Genomic DNA, 23,124 nt, shown 5'->3' with positions numbered 1-23,124 from the left:
CTTTCACATGCTGAAACTCAGTATACTCATTTACATATATTTATATATACATATATAATGCACACTGGTATGGTATGGGTATATATACTGTTATCTTTTTACATTTAGAGTTGTGTTACCAGCAAAATGTTTACATTGAAGGATAACCGTTCTTTTAAAGCACATTAAAATGTTTAATATACACAAGAGTACCCACCAACTTTGCAAACATAACCTATTACATATCCTTTTTTTTCTCTCTGTTTTGAGAACTGTCATCACAAGCCCAAATCAGTGCAAACATTCAGCTTCTCTGCAGCCTGTTCTGTGCTCGCATAAAAGGAAAGCATTTGCATTGCATACCAGTTTGATTCCATGTCTTAACTGGCTGAAGCCAGAAATAATGTTTTCGGGTTGTTTCAGTAGGGACACACAGTAACAGGTCTGCTTTGAGCAGCATTGGCCCACTTTGGCCTGCTTTGATCAGCATATAGAAATTGACTAAAAGGTCAATGTGGCTTTTCCTGTTCTCAGTGATGCAAAACTGTCAGCTGGCCAATTTGTTTGAAATTCTCATTAAGAATTAGGAAGAATTGACCAAAATGTACTAGAGAAAAATAGTACAGGCAGGTGTTTTACTAAAATCTATAATACTATATTAATTTACTATAATAGCAAAACTTTACCCAAATCTTCTAGAGACAAAGAGCACATGCTGCACCTGAAATACATTTAATAGATTTAAGATACTGAAGAGGATGCAGCAATATAAACAGGGATAGCTTTAATCAGCTATAAGAGGCCTAACCAGTGAATGCCTAACTTTTATTTTATCTATGGGAATGGTGGATCGATATGCACTGCGCATCAACCACCTATAACATCAAGTGTACTATGCTCAAAGTTATTAACCCTTAGAGTGTGTATCAGGTGTATGCACTGTGTATCAACACACCTGATACATACTCTAAGGGTTAATACCTTTTAGCACTTGATACATACTCTAAGGGTTCATACCTTTTAACATAGCACACTTGATGTTATAGGTGGTTGATGCGCAGTGCATACACTTGATACATTTCTAAGGGTTAATACCTTTTAGCTCATCTGCGGGGCAGTTTGTTATCCTAAAGCACAGATCATTATTGGATTCATATAGTGAGGGGGCTGGCTTATCCAAAAGCTCAGTTATTGGCCCTTCTAAGCCCGCTGGCCATGGCTCAAAGGCCATGCAGGGCACTATGGTTTAAACAAAGATCTCCCAAGTGAATCTGCACATAAATTTGCCAGAACTATGAATCTTGAATCCACAGGATTCACCTCAAACTCCTGGTATGGTATTGGTGAACCCGAACCTCATCCCTAATGCTTGCACTAACATTGGCTTGTGATGGCAGGTCCTAATGCGCAGGGAAAGAACATTATCTATGAACAGTGTCAGTGTGTTACACGCCAGCCCATAGGTTGATTGCCTTTTTGTTACTACCAAGGCATGGCACAAGTATACATATACAGTATGATGTACATGAATATTCATATAAAACATATAGTTACGACTTTGTGAAGATACTAAGGGAGTACATAGTTCTATCTAAACATATCTGTAGCTGTATATGCTCTGTAATATATACTGTCCTTATTACTCTAAACATTTGCTCTTTAGCTTTATGTAAAAGACGGTGCAGGCCAACAACATGATTTATATAGTTAGTTTAGCATAACCACAAAATCGGAAAGGAAGTCTGCTTAGATAATATTCCTTTCATGGCTATGTTGGCTCAGATTTCTGAAGACTTTTATTTAAGTCCTCTCTTCTGAAAGTACTCTTCTCACTAAAAGTTTTCCCAGCTGAGAGTATTCATTGAATATTGATAAACCATATCTCATACAGTTTTCTGAGGAAGAAGTATATTTGATTCGTTTCTTTTTCCCATATTAGGAAAGTGTACATCTAAACTGTATACATATATCTGTATTATTATTATCAACATCATCATCTATTCTTTTATAAGTCTATATTGGACATCTGTGGTTGTATGGTCTTTCTTCTTTTGTATTATATATTTTAAACACTGTTTTAAAAACCAAAAGAACATTTATTGCAATGCATAGTAGACATAAAGCAATATAATTTAGTTTGATTTAGCTACTTAAAGTAGAACTAAAGTCAAAACTTTTTTTAGTATTGGATAGAGTAAGGGAGAGTTATACCTTGTCAACTTTTTTAGGCCATCTGTGTCCCATTGGGGAGATTTTCCCTCACTTCCTGTCCAATAGCCACAACAGGAAGTGAGAAGAAATCCCTGGTGGTTAGCAGCATCACCAGAACTAGTGTCCCCATTGGAAGATTTTTTATCTATTCTTGCTCTACAGATAACCTAAATTCTTTCACTTTCAGTGCTAATGGATAAATAGAAAGGGTCAATCTCTCTATCGGGTTCACAGACAGCAATAAAAACCTGACAGGTGTTCTAATCTCTCCCTCTACTCTTATTACAATTTAAAAAAAAGTTTGGGCTTCAGTTTCACTTTAATTTTAATGGTACCTTTTTATACTCTTATTTTATACTACTTTTTGTAAAAATATCATAGTTTGGAAAGTATTTATAAGTTTTGAATATGTAACCTTGTATTTTTGTAAGGGATACATAAGCTATAGCCTAAGGCAGCAAAGGTATATGAAAAACCTTGTCACATTCATACATCTTTCAAAATATTTCTTGTTATAAAATAGGCCTAGTTATTTTTATAGATATTTACTATAAAACCTTTTAGTCAAGTAAAAATGATGATAAATTATGATAAGTTAGCCAGTGACCCAAAGAAAATAATATGTATGTGCTATGCTTTTGGTAATTAAAGAAGAACTCTGGGCAAAGCTTTTCTTAACCCTTGTGGTGGGGCTATCCCCGCACTGCAAAGGTCTAGGTGCTAAAAAAAAGTTATACTCACCTGAACTGTGGAGCCGGCTTTGTAAGACTGTAAGACTATCATACTGTATTGCACTTACTTGCACTTATGTTTCATTTGACCTTTTGTATATTTTATCATGACAAGTTCCTTTTCATGTGTTTCAGTTCAGATGCAACATCATTGACTTCAACACCAGAAACAACTACATTTCGAGGTATTTATATAGCATTATAGTAGACCATTTAGTATAGTAGTAGTATATTGTAGAGTTATGTCATGTTAAAATAGAAGATTTCTCTTAATAAAAGGGAAAAACATCTGACACTGTGTTTAAATAAATGATTATTTGTATTTATTAAGATATGCATGAGCAAAGATTATTACTGGTAGAAAGGTAGGACAAGAGGAAATGGAATACCAAAATGATTTCCTTACTTGCTGCCTAACAGTTTTAGCATATAGTATATTAGATAAAAAATATGTATTTGACATAAAGCGGTTAGGTTTATTGTCATCATTTTGGTTTAATAAGAATGTGTTTGCGCATGTGTATTTTGTTATGGAAGATGCGGCTGCCAATGTACCACTATCATATGCAATATCCGTTGAACATTTTTCACCAACTGGTTTTCTGAAGCAAGAGGAGACTGAAGAAGTAAGTAAATATATTTACTTAAATTTTTCAGCATAAATATAAAAGGAACATAGTATAATTGTGGTAGACAGACACATATACTATCTTCTGGGGATCCAGCTATTCATCACTAAGTTAAATGATACAGAATAGACCTGCACTGATTCACACAGACTTAGAAGTATTTTGTATTTCATGTAAGTTTACACATGTAACCTTCAGATGATCAACTCAAGTACAATTTGGGAGGTTGCAACAAGCTTAAAGGGAGCATTTTTTTTAGTTACACAAATTTAAATAAAGAAGATTGACGCTAAATGGGTAACTTAGTAAACATTTGGTGTTATAGGCTTCACTAATGATGTTTGGAAAACAATATTTTTTGTACTGTTTGTGTTAAAATAGAGACAAGTTCTTGTCTAGGTGGATGTAATAGAGTGTATGAGTATTTAGTTTCTTTATTTAGAAAAGTTTAGAGGTTAAGTGATACCTTTATTGTCTAATGTACGTTATTAAATATCTGTAAAAAATAAGTCAAGGCAACTGGACTTGCTGTATTTTTCTTGAAGACGGTTCACTGGACATCCGACCAGCTTTCTCAATTCAGAATTGAGGAAGCTGGTCGGATGTCTGGTGAAACGTCTTCAAGAAAAATACAGCAAGTCCTGTTGCTTTGACTTATTTTTTACAGATATACCATGACCTGGATGAATGAGAACCTTCACAGGTGTAAGTTATCAAAGATGCAAGCTTTAGGGGGCCGTTAGTTTCCTTCTTTAGTAAGAAGGAACTTAACAGTCTCCAAAAGCTTGCAACTTTGATAACTTCAGTAAGCCGATACAGGGTATCCCTTAAACTCCACACGTATAGCATCAATCAATAGCTAACACAGTACAAGGCTGTAAAAGACTGCACTTTCTATATTTACAGTATATGTTGAGATTTGAATTCTGAAAGCTTAAAATAAGTATGCTTGGAGTTACAGGCTTGGGTATTTAAATGTTTTGTGTTTCCCGGTTTGCTCTAATGAAATAAGAGGCAAACTGACATTCTTTTAATTGTTGATGTCTTTCTTCAGCAGCTGGACAATGAAATTTTCAAGATTACAGAGAAGCCAGCCAGACCAGTGTACAAAATGGTTGAATTTAATATGCTTATTCTTAATGAGCAGTACAGCCCTGAACTAAGTGATGTGTTCACAGATCAGCACAAAGAGTTCACTGGAAAGTTTGTTACTGAGGTAACTCTATCTATCTATCTATCTATCTATCTATCTATCTATCTATCTATCTATCTATCTATCTATCTATCTGTCTGTCTGGCTGTCTGTCTGTCTGTCTGTCTGTCTGTCTATCTATCTATCTATCTATCTATCTATCTATCTATCTATCTATCTATCTATCTATCTATCTATCTATCTATCTATCTATCTATCTATCTATCTATCTATCTATCTATCTATCTATCTATCTATCTGTCTGTCTGTCTGTCTGTCTGTCTGTCTATCTTTGTCAGCCTGTTCATTTATTTATTAACCAAAACACAGATGAAATCTATATAGTGAGGTTGATTTTGAATCATACTATGATAAATGACTCAAATTGTTTCGTTGCTTTTACAGATGAAAAGTGTATATCATGCTTTGCCGGGCTATAAAGGCATAATAGTACAGAAAATAAGGTATTACTTTTTGTCAGTATATCTTTTCTCAATGCTTGCAATTTATAATTTTGTAAAATAAAAATAAAATTTGTAATTTTTTTTCATATAGTTGTATTTTTTAATTTATTTTTACTATACAACTTTTTTTTCAGCCCTTCCCTACTGGATGACAGGTACTAATTTTCTGATTTTATAAATAAAACAAATCCCATTTTGTGTTTTGGGCTAGTAATCCACTTAGTTTACAACTAGTTCACCCATTGGCAGAAAGGTCTAAAACAGGTGACATAATTCTAGTGCTCTAAAGTTATAATGCACCCCATCATTATTCTTCCTGCCTACATACTATATCTTTACCCATAGTAACGGCATACAAAATATCACCTATGGGTACAGCATCAATTTAAGTCTGTATTAACACCTCCAGTCGTTTAAGGTGTGCTAACATCAACAAAAACTTTAGTCAAGGTGAATGAAGGCTGATGTTGTTAATATCTACTCCAACAGTCATGTGACCTAGTATGCAGGATTGCTGAAGGCAATGACAGCTGCTTTTTTAACTAACAGGGATGTTTTGAAACTTTAGGAATTCTCCACCCATCCTCACTAATTCTTTAAAAATGTTTTAAGCAGTCCTAAACTTTGAGTTTAGTTCTGTTTTAAAAGGTGTTTTCCTCAGTTCATTATTTCTGAGAACTGGTGTCATATCTTTTGTTGTGAAATCTGTTTATACAATCTGTTAATTGCAGACTTGCTATGGAAGTTCAGTATGCTGTCATTTTTGATGGTGATTCAGATGCCATAAACCATGCAACGTTGGACCTCATGAATCTACATTCTAATAAAATTGAAGACACTTCATTACACGATAATGAAGATAATCCAACAGCTGTTTATACTGTCAGTAGCTTTCGAAATTTTATACTGGATAGTCTGAACAAACAGATATATAGTGGAGAAAACACACTCAATTTTGACCCGGATTCTCTCCAGCTTGTCAATGGTAAGAATGTATAAAATATTCCATATTAATTATATTAATACACATCACTGTTACCATAAACAAACAAGAAGAAAATGGTGCAACAACCTCATGTATAATCTTAGATATATGTGGAATAATAGAAAGAAGCCAATTTTACGCACACACAATAGGATGGATTGGGTCGCGTATATATTCTAACTTCAATTATAGTAACTGTAAACCACCTTGTTTCAATAACGCCACCCAAACCTGTCAGTTAGCAGCACAGGAAGGTAGTATGCAGCAACTGTTTTATAAAAACAAGTGTTTACGCAAATGTTTAAGAGAATAACCAACAGTTTGATTCCAAATATGCCTATGCTACAATGTACAGAAATCAAAAGATGAATTGGTCACCTTTAATATTCTAGGCGATATAGAAATCCAATTTATGTTGTGTTTGGTCTTTATCAAATGTTATTTTCTTTCAATTCAATAATACGACTGTGCTATCTGGAAATATAGGTATAGATTGAATACTTGACAATAAGGCAGTGTCTGCTAATTTATAGACATATGTGATTCATTTTCGGAAAAATTTGTTTTTTGGACTGTTCTGCAATGAAATGTCCACAAACGAAAATTCATACAAACTACCGCTAACGAATCTCGTCCGAATCCGAGTCCCAAAACGAATTGACTTTCTGACCCGAATCCTTGAAAACTAAATAACGCAGAATCCGAATCAGAACGAACCAAACGAAACAATTTGTTTGCCGGTGCAAGTCTACTAATTTATCGTAAAAACGTCAGCTCTCCTACATTGCAACCCTAATCTCTTCTGACTTTGTGGCGGTTCAATCAGTGACACCCTCTGGAGGATTATTTGTTGTCCTGTAAGCCAGAAACTATTTGTGCAGGGTGAGGCTAGGAATGCAATCATCACATTCTGTTGGCAATAGTGGAATTTGAGACTGCTGCGAGTATATAGGGGAATAGTGCACCCAAAAACTGCATTAAAATGGACCTTTACCCCCTTTGACTAAAAATCCCATCAGCATGCAGCTCTGCATGCTGATATTAAATCATCTTACGTTCATTAGCTTAACAAACATATTTTTATTTTACTTGCAATCTCTTTTTGTCCACTTCCTGGTCCACTTTGGCACAAATGATGTAATCGTGCCCAAGGATTGCATACTGGGAAGGTTACATCAGCAGAGCATTGATGGGAAATCTTATCTGTAATCCCATGAGATCCCCTAAGTTGATGTGCATGGTCACATGTCCTAGTCACATGTGCCAGAGTTCCAGGAAGTAAAGGGAGATATATTAATCTGCCCTTAGTTTAAATGGCCACTGTCATGAGACTGGGAAATAAAAGAAAAAGAGGGTATGCAAAAAATAAAAATCATGCAGTTATCTAGAGGTATCTGTTTGTAGATTGTCATTACTAAACATTTCTAACGGTGCCTTTGTTGTTATTTTAAAGATATGGGTAAAGTTCCTCTTTAAAATGGTATTGAATAAAAACATATCACACAGACATCCTTGGAAATGGTGCATATCAAATAGCCCAAGTAGATGGAAAAAGTCCTTCCTCCTTTTTATGGCTAGCAGTGGGGTAGACGGTCAGTATATGGGGTTTAAGCAGCAGAGGACTCTCACAGATAGCCTAGGGCCCTAGGCAGTGTCCTTGTTGCTGGATAGAATCTCCTGTTCCCTTCCCTGTATATGTTTCACTGCTGCATGTTTCTCGCTATATTAATGATCTTTTGTTCTCTCCCCTGTATGTTCTACTGCTGCATATGTTTTGTTATATTAGCAATATCCCATTCTTTCCCCTTTTGGTCTGGTGTGAGCAGTTAATGTACCCCCCACTACCACTACTTATTGCCCATACCCAAACACGGCTGTACTAGCTTGAGAGTGGAGGGGCACCTCCAAAATGTGTTTCTAGATTACTGAGCCACCACAGAAGTGGACGCCTTCAATAATGACATCGTCTGGACCATCTGAGGAAGAGGACTTTTTAATCTACCTGAGCTATTTCATTTGTGCCATTTCTGAAGATGTCTGTCAGTGGAAATATGTTTTCATTCAATATAGTATTACCATTTTTAATGCAACAGGATGGTGCTCAGCGGTTGTGAAGCCTTGCTGTACACTATATTCCTTTGACTGTCAGTTTTGGGTGGAACTATTGGAGCAAAGTGGATCATGGTTACTATAATGGAAGGCTGATGATAACTGCTATCCAATCTAGAAAACAAAAGGGAACAGAGCGCCACCTCCGTGTGTAAAATCGTTTATTACAATAAATAAAACAAGGGATAAAAGTACTCACAAATAAACGTTTTCATTAGGCTTTAACAACAAATGAGAGGCCACACTGTCTGTTAACCCAACATGGTATATCCCCGACCATGTAACACGGTAGTCTCCGGTCACATCACCGTCCACCGACCGCAGTCAGCCAAGATTGACGCGTTTCAGGGGCAAGCCCCCTTCCTCAGAATCATGAAACGTGTCAATCTTGGCTGACTGCGTTCATTTGTTGTTAAAGCCTGATGAAAACGTTTGTTTGCGAGTACTTTTATCCCTTGTTTTATTTATTGTAATAAACGATTTTGCTATCCAATCTATCCTATTATGTGATTAAGTATAAGCAGCATTTAACATTATCTTGTACACATAATTTTAGGTCCAAGTGGGACAATTAATGACATACAGTTGTGTTGCAGAACTATTTTTTTATTTGTATTGCTTTGTTTTCTTATGCCTTTAGTAAAAAATGTTCCATCACACATTTACAAAGAATGGACATTAGTCACCGAGAAACCAACCTTTCCCATTCCTTCTACAGCAGATGTTGTAAGTATGTTACTATAAATTTACTACAGTTTTAAAAAATGCATTCCATGACTTGCTAGTTCTGTACAACTGTTTAAAGGAAACTGCATTTTGTAGCAAAATGACAACTTTAGTACACCAATATTTGTGCAGAATTGCATATTTTCTATTTGCTGTTGTTGAGAGCAATGTTCCATTTTATTTCCCACAGTTCTCCCTCTTAAAGATAGATAAGAGTGATAAAATGTTGGGCCCTGGTCCTCTCTTACCTTTCCGTGTTCATGTCTATTTGTTCATATGATACCAAATGTCATGACTTCCGGTTATCTGTTAAATATATTATTATATTTGGGTTTTTTACACTCATTTAATATGTCATCTATGTGATTTTAGAATAATGCACTGCAAGCAGAATGGCTTCCCACTGAATTTACAACTATAAGGAGCACTTATCCAGAGGAAGAAAACAATGATGAGCTGGTTCCAAAAACCCAGGTGGCTTTGGAAGCAGAAAGCCCTGTTGTTACAGATGATATTGTTTTTAAAGATAATTTTTATACAAGTTCTGTGTACAAGCTTACTACGCCAGCAACTGCCTTAGACTTTGTGCAAAACACATCTCTTAGCTCAGAGGAATCTTTAATATATCTAGTTGCTACTTCTGTGCAAAGTTCAGACATTCAAGAAGAATCAGGGGATAATGATATGTCCTGGTATACTCATACTACTATTGGAACCTCATACCCATCTGTGTTTGAAGATATATCATTGCCTAAAGAAGACAATGTTATTACCACCACCCATCTTCCACCAACTGCTACCATTTCTTCAGCTGTAGAGTACCATTCAGACATTGTGACATCAGCAATAGCTGCAGAAGAGCCTGCATTAAGTGAACCTACTTTAAGTAGTTTACTAAGTTATTTTGAAAGCACCAAAGCAAATGGTGACAACATATTATCAGAAGTAACTGAAGCAAATAGTGACCACTTATCATTACCAGTAACCTCAGTAAATAGTGACAGCCTTTTATCACAAGTAACTTCAGCAAATAGTGATAATTTATTATCACAAGTAACTTCAGCAAATAGTGATAACTTATTATCACAAGTGACTTCTGAAAGCAAGCTGGAAACAGCTGAAATTCTGGTGGAAGATAATTTACTGCCTACAAAATTAATCACTGAAAATAATATTCCCCTTGATGAAGGTTCAGGCTCAGGATATGTTGGTTTGACCAAAGAGGAAAATCCTGTGACATGGTCTTGGACAAAAACAACAATGGAACCCCTTTCACCCTTAAAAGGACAATCTATAGATATAGATTTAATGGAGGTAACAAGAAGCTATGAAGATCTTATTGAAGAAAATTATACTGATAAATCAGTTGATCAATACATCAGTTTGCCTACCACTGAAGTACTCCCTAGTTTGAGCCAGGAGTTAGAAGATATTGAGATCTCTCTTAGTACAATTGCCACAGAAGGAATTACAAATCAGCCTGTCCTGCTGGAGACTGTAACAAACCTTCCACCTGTTCTGTCAACTCCAGAATACTTGAATGTTAAGCCATCTATGCAAACACCCCAACCTACAGTTAGAAACGGGCATACAGTTACTGAAGTAGACAGCCACATTGATAACTCATTGGAACATTTGCTTTCACATACTGCAAACACTACTAGCACTGCTCAACCAGCAGAACCCCCATCCACAAGTATTATAGTGGACTATGATACAATTATTACAAAAAGTTTTATTTCTAATAAAATAGAACCAGTACAGCCATATATTCCAGTCCAAAACCTTAGTTCAGTCCCAACAACTAATGCAAATAATAATCAACCTATAACTAGTTCTGACAAAAACATTGTTTTGATGCCAACAACCGACATTACAGCTAATAATAATGATCACAATTATTTGTATTTTCCATCAGTGCCACCAAGTAAACCACAGGATGAGCTGTCAAATACCATCCCTAGCTTGGATATTATAAAGGCACATCCAGAGAGCAACTCTGAATCTGTAGGGGAAAGCAATATACCTAACATTGTTACTGTGATTCACAGAGAGGAAGTCATCTCAGATCCAGTGCAGTCAGAGTCACATCCAAGTGGAACTTCTGTAGGCCCAACAAGTCTACTGGTACAAGATGAAGGGGTCACACTGGATGTACAGGACATTTCTCTGGAATTAGATCACATTAGCACAGTTTATTTTCATCCAGACATGAGTCCTGAAGAGAGAAGCATGGTGGCAAAGAAGATGGACTCTACAGACTTGTCGGGGGTTGTCTTCTCTACTCATGAGAGTGGCATGAATGTTTCTTCACAAAGACGAGCACTTGTGGTGTTTTTTAGTTTGCGTGTGACTAATATGATATTTTCAGAAGATTTGTTTAATAAAAACTCACCTGAATATAAATCATTGGAACAACGATTTCTAGAACTGGTAAGTTTTAACTTCAAATTAAATGTTACATGAGTTAGTTTTTACACTTTAAGAAACTGTGTTATTTTTTTTAAATCTTGTAAAACATTTATAAAAAGAATGCAGTGTATAAAATACTCAATATTCGTAAAGCGGGTTATTGAATGAGTATTTAATAGCATTCATGTATAATTATGTTAAAATTTTAGAAGATTAATAAAACTAAAGATATTTAAAGTGAAGGGTACGTAGTGAAGGGTAATATTATCCAATACCCCTGTACTAAGAAAACTATAGCACTTTAATGTTATGCAGTCACATGTTTGTAGAGGCTTATGAAATTTTACAAAGTAAATGTTATTAAAAGCTCCTTCACATAATTCAAGTCTTTATTTCAGGCATATTGGTCCTTTAATTGAGAATTTTCTTGCAGAACTCTCTTGAAATGTTCAAGGTATAAGACCTCCAAGGAGTGATCAGTTGGACATTAATTAAGCTTTACACGGCCTTTTTAGGCATACGTTCATTGTTACTTTTCATGGTTCCATTTTATCTTTACTGGACATGCTTAATGGAAGCCTTACAAAAATGCTTATTTCTTCTTTGTGAAGTGTCTCTGCTTCTACCTCTCAGGGGATGTCCCTTCTACTTGCCTGGGCTAGATATGAGTTACCAGTGAGGTTTTGTTACACTAATTTGTCAATTCCTTCAATGCAAGCTGTAACAGCAGAATGGGATTAAAATATGGGACTAAAATAAAAGCATACTATACTTCTTTTTCCTATACATACTGTACTTCCCTTTTACAAAATACCAGCTTTAGTTGGACATATTTATGAGATATATAAAAATTACCCAATTACCCATTATGCAGCATTATTATTCAGTCTGTAGTAGACATACCATTGAATGCATGACAGCCCTGAAAAGACTCTTGAGAGATGTTGTTCTCTTTCAAATATACATGATGGCGTCGTCCTTGCACATGTCTCTTAGTCTGTGCATTTTCAGCAGTGAATATTAAATGGATGTTTTGTTGTCTCTAGATTAGAAGCTGGTAATAATCTTCAATAAAGTTTACAAATTTCCCTCTAGTACAGTATAGATATAGTAGACCTCAGTAGGGCTTATTAAGAAAGCTGACTCTTCATTATTACTAATGCATGCAGTTTTAGTAGATGAATCTAGTTTTTGTATTAATCTAGTTTATGTATTATTACTAATGCATGAAGTTTTAGTAGATTAATCTAGTTTTTGTATTAATCTAGTTTATGCATTATTACTAATGCATGTGGTTTTAGTAGATGAATCTAGTTTTTGTATTAATCTAGTTTATGTATTATTACTAATGCATGTGGTTTTAGTAGATGAATCTAGTTTTTGTATTAATCTAGCTTATGTATTATTACTAATGAATGCAGTTTTAATAAATTAATCTAGTTATGCTAACTTAGTCTTGAATAACCTCCTGCTAACACTAGTCTCCCGCCACTATGCAGTTCACAAATGTAGAAATACATTTGAAAAAATCCTGTTGTACAGACTACTTTTTCTTTATTTTTTGTTTCAGCTGGTTCCCTATCTGCAGTCCAACTTAACTGGTTTTCAGAACCTTGAAATAATGAATTTTCGGAATGGCAGCATCATTGTAAACAGCAGAATGAAGTTTGCAAAGCCTGTTCCACGCAATGTAACAAATGCTGTATACATTATTCTTGAGGACTTCTGCAACACGGCTTACCAGACTATGAACCTAGCCATTGATAAGTACTCTTTGGATGTTGAATCAGGTACTGTTACAGTTAATGTGAAGGGACTGATTAGCTGTAACTGCACTCAATACGTTTCCCAAATAACGTGTCTATGTCTATATAAGAGGGAGGGAGAGGAAATGCAAATTGGTCTGGGGTAATGGTTACCAAAAAAATATCTGACATAGCCAACCTCTAGTTTCTTGCTGGTTAATTCATTGTTATGAGTGCCTTTAATCATAGTTTTTTCAGTTTTTTTCTAATAATGTCAACTTCTACCATCACCATCTACCAGAAACTGAAATATTAGCATTAGTTGGACTGAACATTTAAATCAGTTCACTAGGGTTTATCTGAATGATTTTGTGGTTCTTGCATGTTCTACTTTAAATAGGTACAAATACAATGCTCCAGCTTAAATACCAACTTCAGCTAAAAAGTTTTTTGTTTTTTTTGGAATAGTGTGGACAAGAGTTGCTGACTGTGACCCCACTGGTTAGATACCCCCTCATTTGTCCCTGTGACACTAGAACAAGAAATGAGGGAAAACAAGTGTTACAGGGACAAAATGGATTGTATTTAAAGATCAAAGAGGTTCTTCCCCACTCTAATAAAAATGTTTTTTCTTGATCATACAGTACATAACACAGCCAATCCAGAGATGACTGGGTAATATCCAGGTGACTGGACACTGACCAGGGCTATGAGGACCCTCATTTAACCCCTCCCATCCCGGAAATCCTCAGTTTTTTTCCTAGTGCCCTTAGGTGATGGATGTTTCCACTGTATGGAGGAACATACAGGTGAAACTCGAATAATTAGAATATCGTGCAAAAGTAATTGCAGTAAGTGCTGCAAAAGGGGCCCAAACCAAGTACTGAGTACATATGCATGCTTGTACTTTTCAGAGGTCCGATATTGTTCTATGTACAATCCTTGTTTTATTGATTGCATGTAATAATCTACTTTTTTGAGGTTGTGGATTTGGGGTTCTTGGGGTTTTCATGAGCTGTAAGCCATAATCACCACAATTATGACAAATCACGGCTTGAATTATCTTGCTTTGCATGTAATGAGTCTATCTCATATATTAGTTTCACCTTTTAAGTTGCATTAGTGAAATAAATGAACTTTACACGATATTCTAATTATTCGAGTTTCACCTGTATATTTAGTTTACTTACCTTATTACTGTGATTCTTCAATCAAGCTTTTCTCTGGCTGTGTTTTGCCACAGCGGCAACCTTGCAGCTTCCAGATTGGTCTCCCATGGATCGTACCTGGACCCCACAGGACTGAAGATGTGGGGCCATTCTGTAATGTAGCTTTGGACACTTGATCCGGCATTAGGTATGGCATGGCATGTGCATGTGGTGCAACATGTTGGGCCAGGTGTTGGATCGGCTGAGTGGAACGGTTCCTTCACTTCGGCTCAGCCGAATGTTCCGCTGAACAGAAGCCAGCCGCAGCTAGCCGACGTACAGCTGATTGTTGCCGATGCATGGCTGAAATCAGCGTAGAGGGCCGAAGTGAGTAGCCCTTCAGCTCAGTTATTCACTCGGCTGCCTTCGACAGCTTAGTGAATAACCCCCAAAGTATCAAGAAATAACCCCTTAGTGCCCCCTAGTTTAAAAACAATAAATAACATTTTAAAATTAAAAATAAAGTTTTTAAAATTTTTAACAAAGCAGTTTAAAAAAAAGGCTTAAAAAATACATTTAATAAAAAAAATATGGAAAATATAGTGCCAAGGAGGCTATTAATTACATGCTGTCCAGAGCAATTTCTTAATATTTGCATGCACATGATAAAATCTGAATTTTTGGCTAGAAAACAGCTTAAATCCCCCAAAAAGTATATACTGTATTTTCTGAAAGCAAAGTCCCTGTAGAATAAAAAAATGCTAGGTGCATTATGTTGCACGGTATTTGCGCAAATGTTTATCAAACCAAACTAGGATAAGATATACTAAAATAAAATGTATTGCACAGAAACAGAATATAGTACCCATTTTTTTGGTAAGATATAAAAGATGGGTCATCTCGGGTAAATAGATACCAAACTTGTCAAACCTTAAAATTGTGTGCGCCCGTGAAACCACAAAAAACTACCATACCCAACATTTCCCATAGGCGACGCTTTAAAAGCTTTTACTGCTCATCAGTTTAGTGTTAATAGTGACTGAGGGCCCTAGAACTATTGCTTTCACACCGATGTTCATGGCGATTTATAACATTTGTTGCGCATTTTTAGTTTTTGCACCCAGCTCGTGTTTGCATTTGTATGTGCGTGCACGTAGGGGCGGGGGACTTACAAATTTCTTAATTTTATTGCTATCACATAGGGGGCTAAAAAGCCCCCTATGTAATAGTAAATAGGATGTGACAGGTCCTTTTTATGGAGACATCAGTGGACATCACCTAGGGACCCCAAATAAGCTAATGAAGCAGCAATCTGCTTCACCAGATTCATCTAGCTACAGGAGCCGGAGAATATGCACAGTGACACTGGAAGTGATGTAATACTAGAAGCATGCTGATCTCCCTCCGATCAATGAGGGGAGACCTGCTGAGGCGGTCCCAGGCCCGCACGGGTGACAGCGGAGCCTGGGGTTGCGGGCAGCGGAGGGGGGGAGCACACTTCGTTGCAAGGTACAAGATCACTTGTATCTGAACAGCCATTGCCAGCTGTATAACACGATACCAAGAACACGGCTGCCACAGCAGGTGTGTTCTTAGTATAACCACTTCAGGAGGCGGACATGTATATATGTCCACCTAAACATACCACATTCTAAAATTGTTCCACACTAAAATTGTATTTCACTCCTTGTATTTTGTGACCTATAACTCCCAAAATAAACTGAAATGCCAGACATATGATACACCCTATAAATCAGGACAAATAAAATAATTTATTATGAATTACTTTCTGTTAGTTACACTAATTATATACACCTTATTGCCAAAACTGTGACAAATTAGTTTTTTTATGTATTTTTTTTAGAAAAAAAAAAAGAATTTCTATATGCATATGTCACATCAACTTAAACCCCATGTGTAGGTGCAATGATTGAGGAAGATGGAAATTGTGGTTAAACAAACACATAGCAAAAATGGCAAAATTGTTCCGATCCCAAGGAACAAAACATTTTCTGAAGCTCTGTCACTAAGGAGTTAATCAAGGGAATTTGATTAGCAGCATCGGGCTGCTACATAGACTCTTAATTCCCATGGAAATAGAAAGTGTGTAATTTGTTTTTCACACATAACTTCTCCATTTTGGCTTTATGTTTGTAAAATAAATGATGACGCGGTGTAATTTGTTGTTGTTCATCTGAGGTTGTATTATTTTAAGACCTGCTAAGGACCAGATTATTTTTTATTATGTCCTGATACCTTAAACCATAGTATTCAAAGAGGATGTACTTTCTTTTTAATACAATTGTATGTTGCCTAAATTCTACCACATGGATGTTCATGCCTCTGCTGATGCTAGCTTTGGCCTTAAGGTGCTGCAAGCTGCTTCCTGTGTTGGGGTTTCCCCTTTTTTTTTGTATGTGGGCCTGTTGATGATTGTTGGCTATATTGGTCACCCCTCTGTTCTATCGCTTTTGGACATCCCAGTGGTCTCTGGATTGCATGTATCCTGTACTGTACAATCAAGGAAAACAGGATATTTTACTTACCAGTAAAATCTGTTTTTTGGAGTACAGTATAGGACCCTCCCCTCTATGTCCTGTACTGCTTGCTAAAAACTGAGCATTTCCTGGAGTGGGAAGGTTATATGAGGGTCTTTACAGCTCTGACCAGTGTTCAATCACCTGATGATACCTGCATATTAACCAGTTGTCTCAGGAATACCTGTGTCCAAAAAACAAGTAAAAAATCCTATTTTTGCAATTTTATCCTATTACCATGAGAAGTGAAGTTAATTTTCAACATTAGGGACACACTTAAACTATGTGAATATAATTTTTTTTTCTATCCTTTGCATTATCAGGAGATGTAGCAGACCCGTGCAAATTTCAGGCATGCAATGAATACTCTGAATGCCTTATTAACAAATGGAGTAGTGAAGGCGAATGTGTTTGCAACCCAGGATATGTAAGCGTTGATGGCTTGCCCTGTCAGAGCATTTGTGATTTGGAAATAGACTTCTGTCAAAATGATGGCAAATGTGATGTTATTCCTGGACAAGGAGCTATTTGCAGGTAACATCTTACATTGGAAATAAAACATTAAAACCTTATTTTGTATATAATATGTTCATACTATTTAAGAGATACCTAGTTGTCCTGTAGACAAGTAGTCCTGTGACAATCATTTTAATTCTAGGCCACTATATCTTCTAAATCCACCAACTTTAAACCTGGACTTCTGACACACATCTAAATACACAGATAAAATATGTATACTATATATGAATGCTATTTTACCTGCCAAAGGATTTGCATTTCTGGCCATCCAGTTTTGAGATTCACACAACATAGCCTTGTCCTGCAGGGCAGAAGAACTGATTCTCTGCTGAAGTTAAAGTAGAACTGAAGTGAAGAGATTTTTCTTCACTTTCTGTCTGATAGCCACAACAGGACCATCATCACAACTTTTAGTGATAATGCTCAGAGGACAAATAAAGTGGGTGGATCTCCCTAATGGGGACACAGACAGGAGCAAAAACTTAACAGGTGTTCTAATTTATCTCTATTCAAAAGGAAAAAAAAAAAAAAAGGTTTTGGCTTTAGCTGCACTTTAAGCAAAACCTGCAGGTCCTGTGCTTCTTCCAACATGTGACTAGACAGTGAAAGCAAAAAAGCAAACTGATGGGCTCATCTCTGTATTACTCTTCTCTCTCCTTCTATCAGCATGTCTTTATTAGGACATGAGTACTGCAGCACACCTGATTGGCTCCTTGTGTTTGCTTTACTATCTTCCAGTCTAGGTTTTGCTGTACAGTAACTGCAAGAGGCAATCTTTAGCCAATACTACTCTTAAAGCTGTCATTTGTAATATTTCTAACTGTGATCACAATAAAGCTCCCGTGCATGGAAAGTAAAGCTTTGTGGTAGTGCATCAACAATATTTTTTGTGAATTTCATAAATGATAAGAGGAAGGAGTGCAGCACTGAATACATTTAAGGATGTAGAGAACTCTAACTTAGTCCTTAGTCCATGTTTGTGTTCCCTTCTTTAATATCAGAGCAATTGCATCCATGTATCGTTTACAGTGTAAATACACCTGTTGCCTTTCTTTTCAGATGTCGTGTTGGAGAAAACTGGTGGTACCGAGGAGAACACTGTGAGGAATATGTCTCGGAACCTCTCGTGGTTGGCATTGCCATTGCTTCTGTAGCAGGGTTTCTCCTTGTGGCTTCAGCTATTATATTTTTCTTAGCAAGAACACTTCGAGTTGACAGTACAAAGGGAGATTCTGAGGAATCTGGGGGGTGAGCTTATTTAATAAATTATTTCTTACATTCAAAACCCTCATACCTTTTATATAATCAACATGGCTGTCCCTCAAGTGCCCTTTTCATTACAATGTAGCATTAATTCAAATGATGGCAGACTTGGCAAATACATGCTGATTTATTCTTTTAAGAGCTGCTGCACGTCCAAATACTTTTTTTTTAGTAACATTTAAATAACGACCAGTATAAGTAAGACCGTTGCACTTATTTTATATTTGCAAAAAACTGATTGCATGTTGTCTAATCCTCAGGAGACCAAGTGATAGCTTGTCATCTATTGAAAATGCTGTGAAATATAACCCCATGTATGAGAGTGACACCACAGGTTATAGTCACTATTATAAGCGATACCCACAGCTTCCATCAACCAGTTCTACAAGTCCAGAGACTTCGGCAGACTTCAGTAGTGAAGAGATCCGACACATCTATGAAAACAGCGAGCTCACTAAGGAGGTATATTATAAGGCTAAAAAGAAATAATATCACGTTGTTGCCTCTTTATCACTGTTGAAGCAGAACTTCCAATGAATAACAGTTGAAATCATCTTAGGCCTGCTATTATTGTACAATGAGAAACAGCCCTGATTGGCTCACAGTGCTTAACCTTTTACTCTTGGATTTATTTCCCCTGTTGCATAAGGGATTGTGGTGAGAAAACATAAAGACAGATCTCAGACAGTTATTAAAGCTGATTGTAGCAGTATTTCAAAATATACCCAATATATTTTTTTAACTGGAATAAAATAGTTTTATAGGTTTCTGGAGTTCTTAACAACTCCAGAAACCTATAAAACTATTTTATTCCAGTTAAAAAAGATATTAGGTATATTTTACAAGCTTACCAAAATACTCAATAGGAAGCACCATAAGGAGCCCATATTTATTTTCTTCACTTTCCCAAAACTCATCATTCTTCTACCAGAGCCATGAAAAATACCTGGTACCAGCTCTGTCCCTTAGGTTTTCACTGCCTGAGGCAATGTTGTCACAAGGAGTGGGGTCCTGGAAGAGAATGTTCCCCCGGGAAAGGGGGGGGGGGGCTCGCAGTTGTGCTGATTTGTGTTTGGAGAAGGGGGCTCTGCCTGGCATCCTGCCCAGCTCACTGACATCGCTGGCTGCTAGGAGCTCAGCAGGATGCCTGCCAGAGCATCCAGCTCAGCTCCTGGCAACCGGTGACATCGGTGAGCTGGGCAGGAAGCCACAAAGAGTGTGATAGGTTGCAAAGAGCTCTTAGCAACCTGGGACGCTGTAGCTCACCCCCCACCACCCCCCAATGAGATGCCCCCATGCCGTCTTAGGCAGCCACCTCAGGCTGACTCTTTATAGGGACAGCCCGCCTGGTACTTTCAGGCTTGGTTGAACATGTGACACTCCTGATTGCCGCCCAATGTTCGATGCCATAGTTTCCAGAGTTGTCAGTTGTGTGAGCAAGAAAGTGGTGTGCCTATTCCTGTATAAACATCTACTTTTGGAAAGTTAAAATGGGAAAGTGTGTGTTTTAGAGGCAAATAAGAGCAGCGGGGAAGAGTGAGGGAATTACGTACAAGCTATAATGGTGCCTTCTTTGCAGCCAACTTGCTATATTGTCTATTACTGTATAAGTAAAATATTGGTTTGCTTTAAAAAGTTGCACCATAAATGAAGTTTACTAGTTAAACTCAAGAGATATTGTCAGCTTTCCCATTCAGGGCAAGGTAGGTTTCTTTGGATAGCTAACCTCCCCCTCCCCCCCCCACCACCAACCCCCTATACTCACCTTGTCAGCACTCCTCTGCCACAGCTGGCAGCTGGTGGCTATGACTATTTCTGGTGCTTCCAGGCATGGCGGAGCATGTGTCTCATATAACAGTGCTTAGAACTTGCAGCTAATCACTAGGCTCAAGCAGATGGGCCCGCAGGAAGCAGAAGCAGCCCCAACACCCCCTGTCAGATGATAGGGAGAGTTACATTACCACTTCCATAGTGTGAACACTAGCTGACAGTCACTGAAACAGAGAAAGGAGAGGCAGAGGAGGGTAGGTAAATTAAGTATCAGTGGGTCAGGGGTCCTTTGGAAAGACACTTACTTTTTGCGGTGAATTGGCAAGGTGACAATGTTTTTCTAAATCTGATTAAACTGTAGGTTTAGCAAAGCAAAGCGTTAGTATATGCCATGTGAGCTGATTTCAAATCTACCTGCAGAACAGTTGCTCATGACTAAGAGTATTTTGTCCTATTCATTAGCAAATATTCTCACTGTAATCAAAGCGGTGCAGCAGTAAAGTTTCTTCCTTGATATCTTTTACTATAGGAAATTCAGGACCGGATAAGAATAATAGAGCTCTATGCAAAAGACCGACAATTCGCTGAGTTTGTGAGGCAGCATCAAATGTAAGATATTCATCTCATCATTTGAAATATGCATGTATATATTTTTTAAAACTTTCTATGTTTGATTTCATTGTTGGGAGTATATTTGAAATATAGGCACACTCTCAAAAAAAACAAACATAAAAAATGCCAAAGAATTAGGGTTGTGAATGATATTCGATTGTAATCGTTTTTTGACCAGATGCGCATGAGTTATACTTCTTATTGTTCAAATGTTTAAAGAACAACTTTACCCATATCTTTAAAATAACAACAAAGACGCCTTTAGAAATGTTTACTAATTGTAATCTGCAAACACATACTTCAAGATAATTGCAGGCTTTGTATTCTTTGCATATCTTATTTCTCTTTTCTTCCCCAGTCTTCTGACAGTGGTCATGTTAACTAAGGGCAGATTAATATATCTTCCTTTACTTCCTGAAACTCTGGCACATGTGACTAGGACATGTGACCATGCACATCATCTCAGGAGGGGAAAATACCTTTCCCTGAGATATAATTAGATTATAGATGAAATTTCCCAGTAATGCTCTGCTGATGTAACCTTCCCAAGGAGCAAAACTTGGGCACATTACATCATTTGTGCCAGAACTGGACCAGAAGGTAGATGAACTCTACATGTAAGTAAATTAAAAACAAGTTTGTTTAACTAATGTATGTAAGAGGATTTTAAATCAGCATGCAGAGCTCCTCCATGCTGCTGTGATTTTTAGCAAAAAGGGGTAAAGGTCCACTTTAATGATTTTAGATAGCAGATGTTGGGCAACTAATCCCCTCTAGATAACAGTAGTAGCAATCAGTATAGAAAACTAGGTACATTCTGAGCATAAGCACAACTATAGAGTAATGGAATCCACAGCAACACAAAAATGTGCATGTTTCTTTAAAAAGCTGTTTATTGAGATGTGTTGCATCAATGCAGAACTAGTTACTTCTAGTATTACAATACATTTTGTATGATATATACAAAATATGATATATATTATATGAATATATTAATAAATTATTATAACTAGTAAACCTGAATACATTGTACATTTCTTTTGTTTTATTACCAGGTCTGTGGACAATGTCAAAAAAGCCAATCCAACAAGTTAACTACTCACATTTTCCTCATCTTACATATGGAAATGGTAATATTTTGTGGGGGTAGAATAGATTTTCTTACATTCAGACACATATTTCTTTTATAGATGACACCAGTGCTCCATGTAATATTTGAATGTAATTGTTGAACAGTTGTATTTTATTTTAGTATCCTAATCCTAGAGTATTTTTTGGGGGGGAATAAACACTTAGTCAACATTAAATTTACTGTATAAAATGGACTGTGAGCTCTGTTCAGACGATGCAGCTCTTTTCACAATTTGGCCTAAATATCAGTTCTTTTGTGTAACAAGAATGTGCTTGTTTTGCTCCTCTTGCAGAGTGAAGTGGAATGCTTTGAGGGCTGATGAGGATAACGTTTTGCCATTACATTAGAAATCAGTTACCTCATATTGTATTCAGCAGAAATGTATGTCCAACTGTAAATACTGTACTTCTAAAACAGGACGTTTTGAAGGCTTTATCAGAATACCTTATATGAAGATTGTGAAGAAAATCATTATTGTTGGGTTATTTTTTAACAAATTGTTTTACTGTCAAATTTTCTACATGTTATTTTAATTTTCATATTCTTGTATTGTAATGTTGTTGTTTTTGCAACCACAGTACACAGCCTCAATATTTCTCCAATAAGATATATGTAAGTTTATGCAGCAACGGATAGTCTAAGGTCTGTTGCATCCAACACTGATATTTTAGTTGGGTTTAAGTGTGATTGTTAGCAGCTTTAACTGCATACTGGTTACTATCTTGAGGTGTTCAGTGGCCTGGAATTCCCATGTGAATTACCAGTTCTACCCAAGTGCTGTGACCATGACATACCCCATAGAACACTGCATGGGCACCTTTAAGGTCCACTGCCACATGACTGACAATAGCTGAATTGTAAAAGCTGGGGTAAAGTAGATTATAGCAGTTACCCATTGCAGTGAATCCAAGTGTTGGAATTACTTGTGTTTCCCTGCTATATGTAAACAACTGAAATGTA

General features: G+C 36.7%; 1 protein-coding gene across 1 annotated transcript in view; it reads left to right on the top strand.

Moving 5' to 3' along the window:
- The window catches only part of IMPG2 (interphotoreceptor matrix proteoglycan 2), a 49,580-nt gene extending 28,547 nt beyond the window's left edge, over nt 1-21,033 (top strand). The window contains exons 5-16 of the mRNA XM_018565268.1: nt 3,057-3,106; nt 3,459-3,547; nt 4,605-4,766; nt 5,148-5,206; nt 5,938-6,191; nt 8,941-9,026; nt 9,399-11,459; nt 13,009-13,228; nt 17,192-17,402; nt 18,447-18,635; nt 18,914-19,112; nt 20,950-21,033. Coding sequence (XP_018420770.1) covers nt 3,057-3,106; nt 3,459-3,547; nt 4,605-4,766; nt 5,148-5,206; nt 5,938-6,191; nt 8,941-9,026; nt 9,399-11,459; nt 13,009-13,228; nt 17,192-17,402; nt 18,447-18,635; nt 18,914-19,112; nt 20,950-21,033 — 3,664 coding nt within the window. The remainder of the gene's footprint in view (nt 1-3,056; nt 3,107-3,458; nt 3,548-4,604; nt 4,767-5,147; nt 5,207-5,937; nt 6,192-8,940; nt 9,027-9,398; nt 11,460-13,008; nt 13,229-17,191; nt 17,403-18,446; nt 18,636-18,913; nt 19,113-20,949) is intronic.
- Nucleotides 21,034-23,124: the final 2,091 nt, after the last annotated feature.

The sequence above is a fragment of the Nanorana parkeri genome, unplaced genomic scaffold (assembly GCF_000935625.1).
Source record: "Nanorana parkeri isolate BGI_ZX_2015 unplaced genomic scaffold, ASM93562v1 scaffold827, whole genome shotgun sequence".
Lineage (NCBI taxonomy): Eukaryota > Metazoa > Chordata > Amphibia > Anura > Dicroglossidae > Nanorana > Nanorana parkeri.
This window is presented reverse-complemented; position numbering and strand designations above follow the sequence as displayed.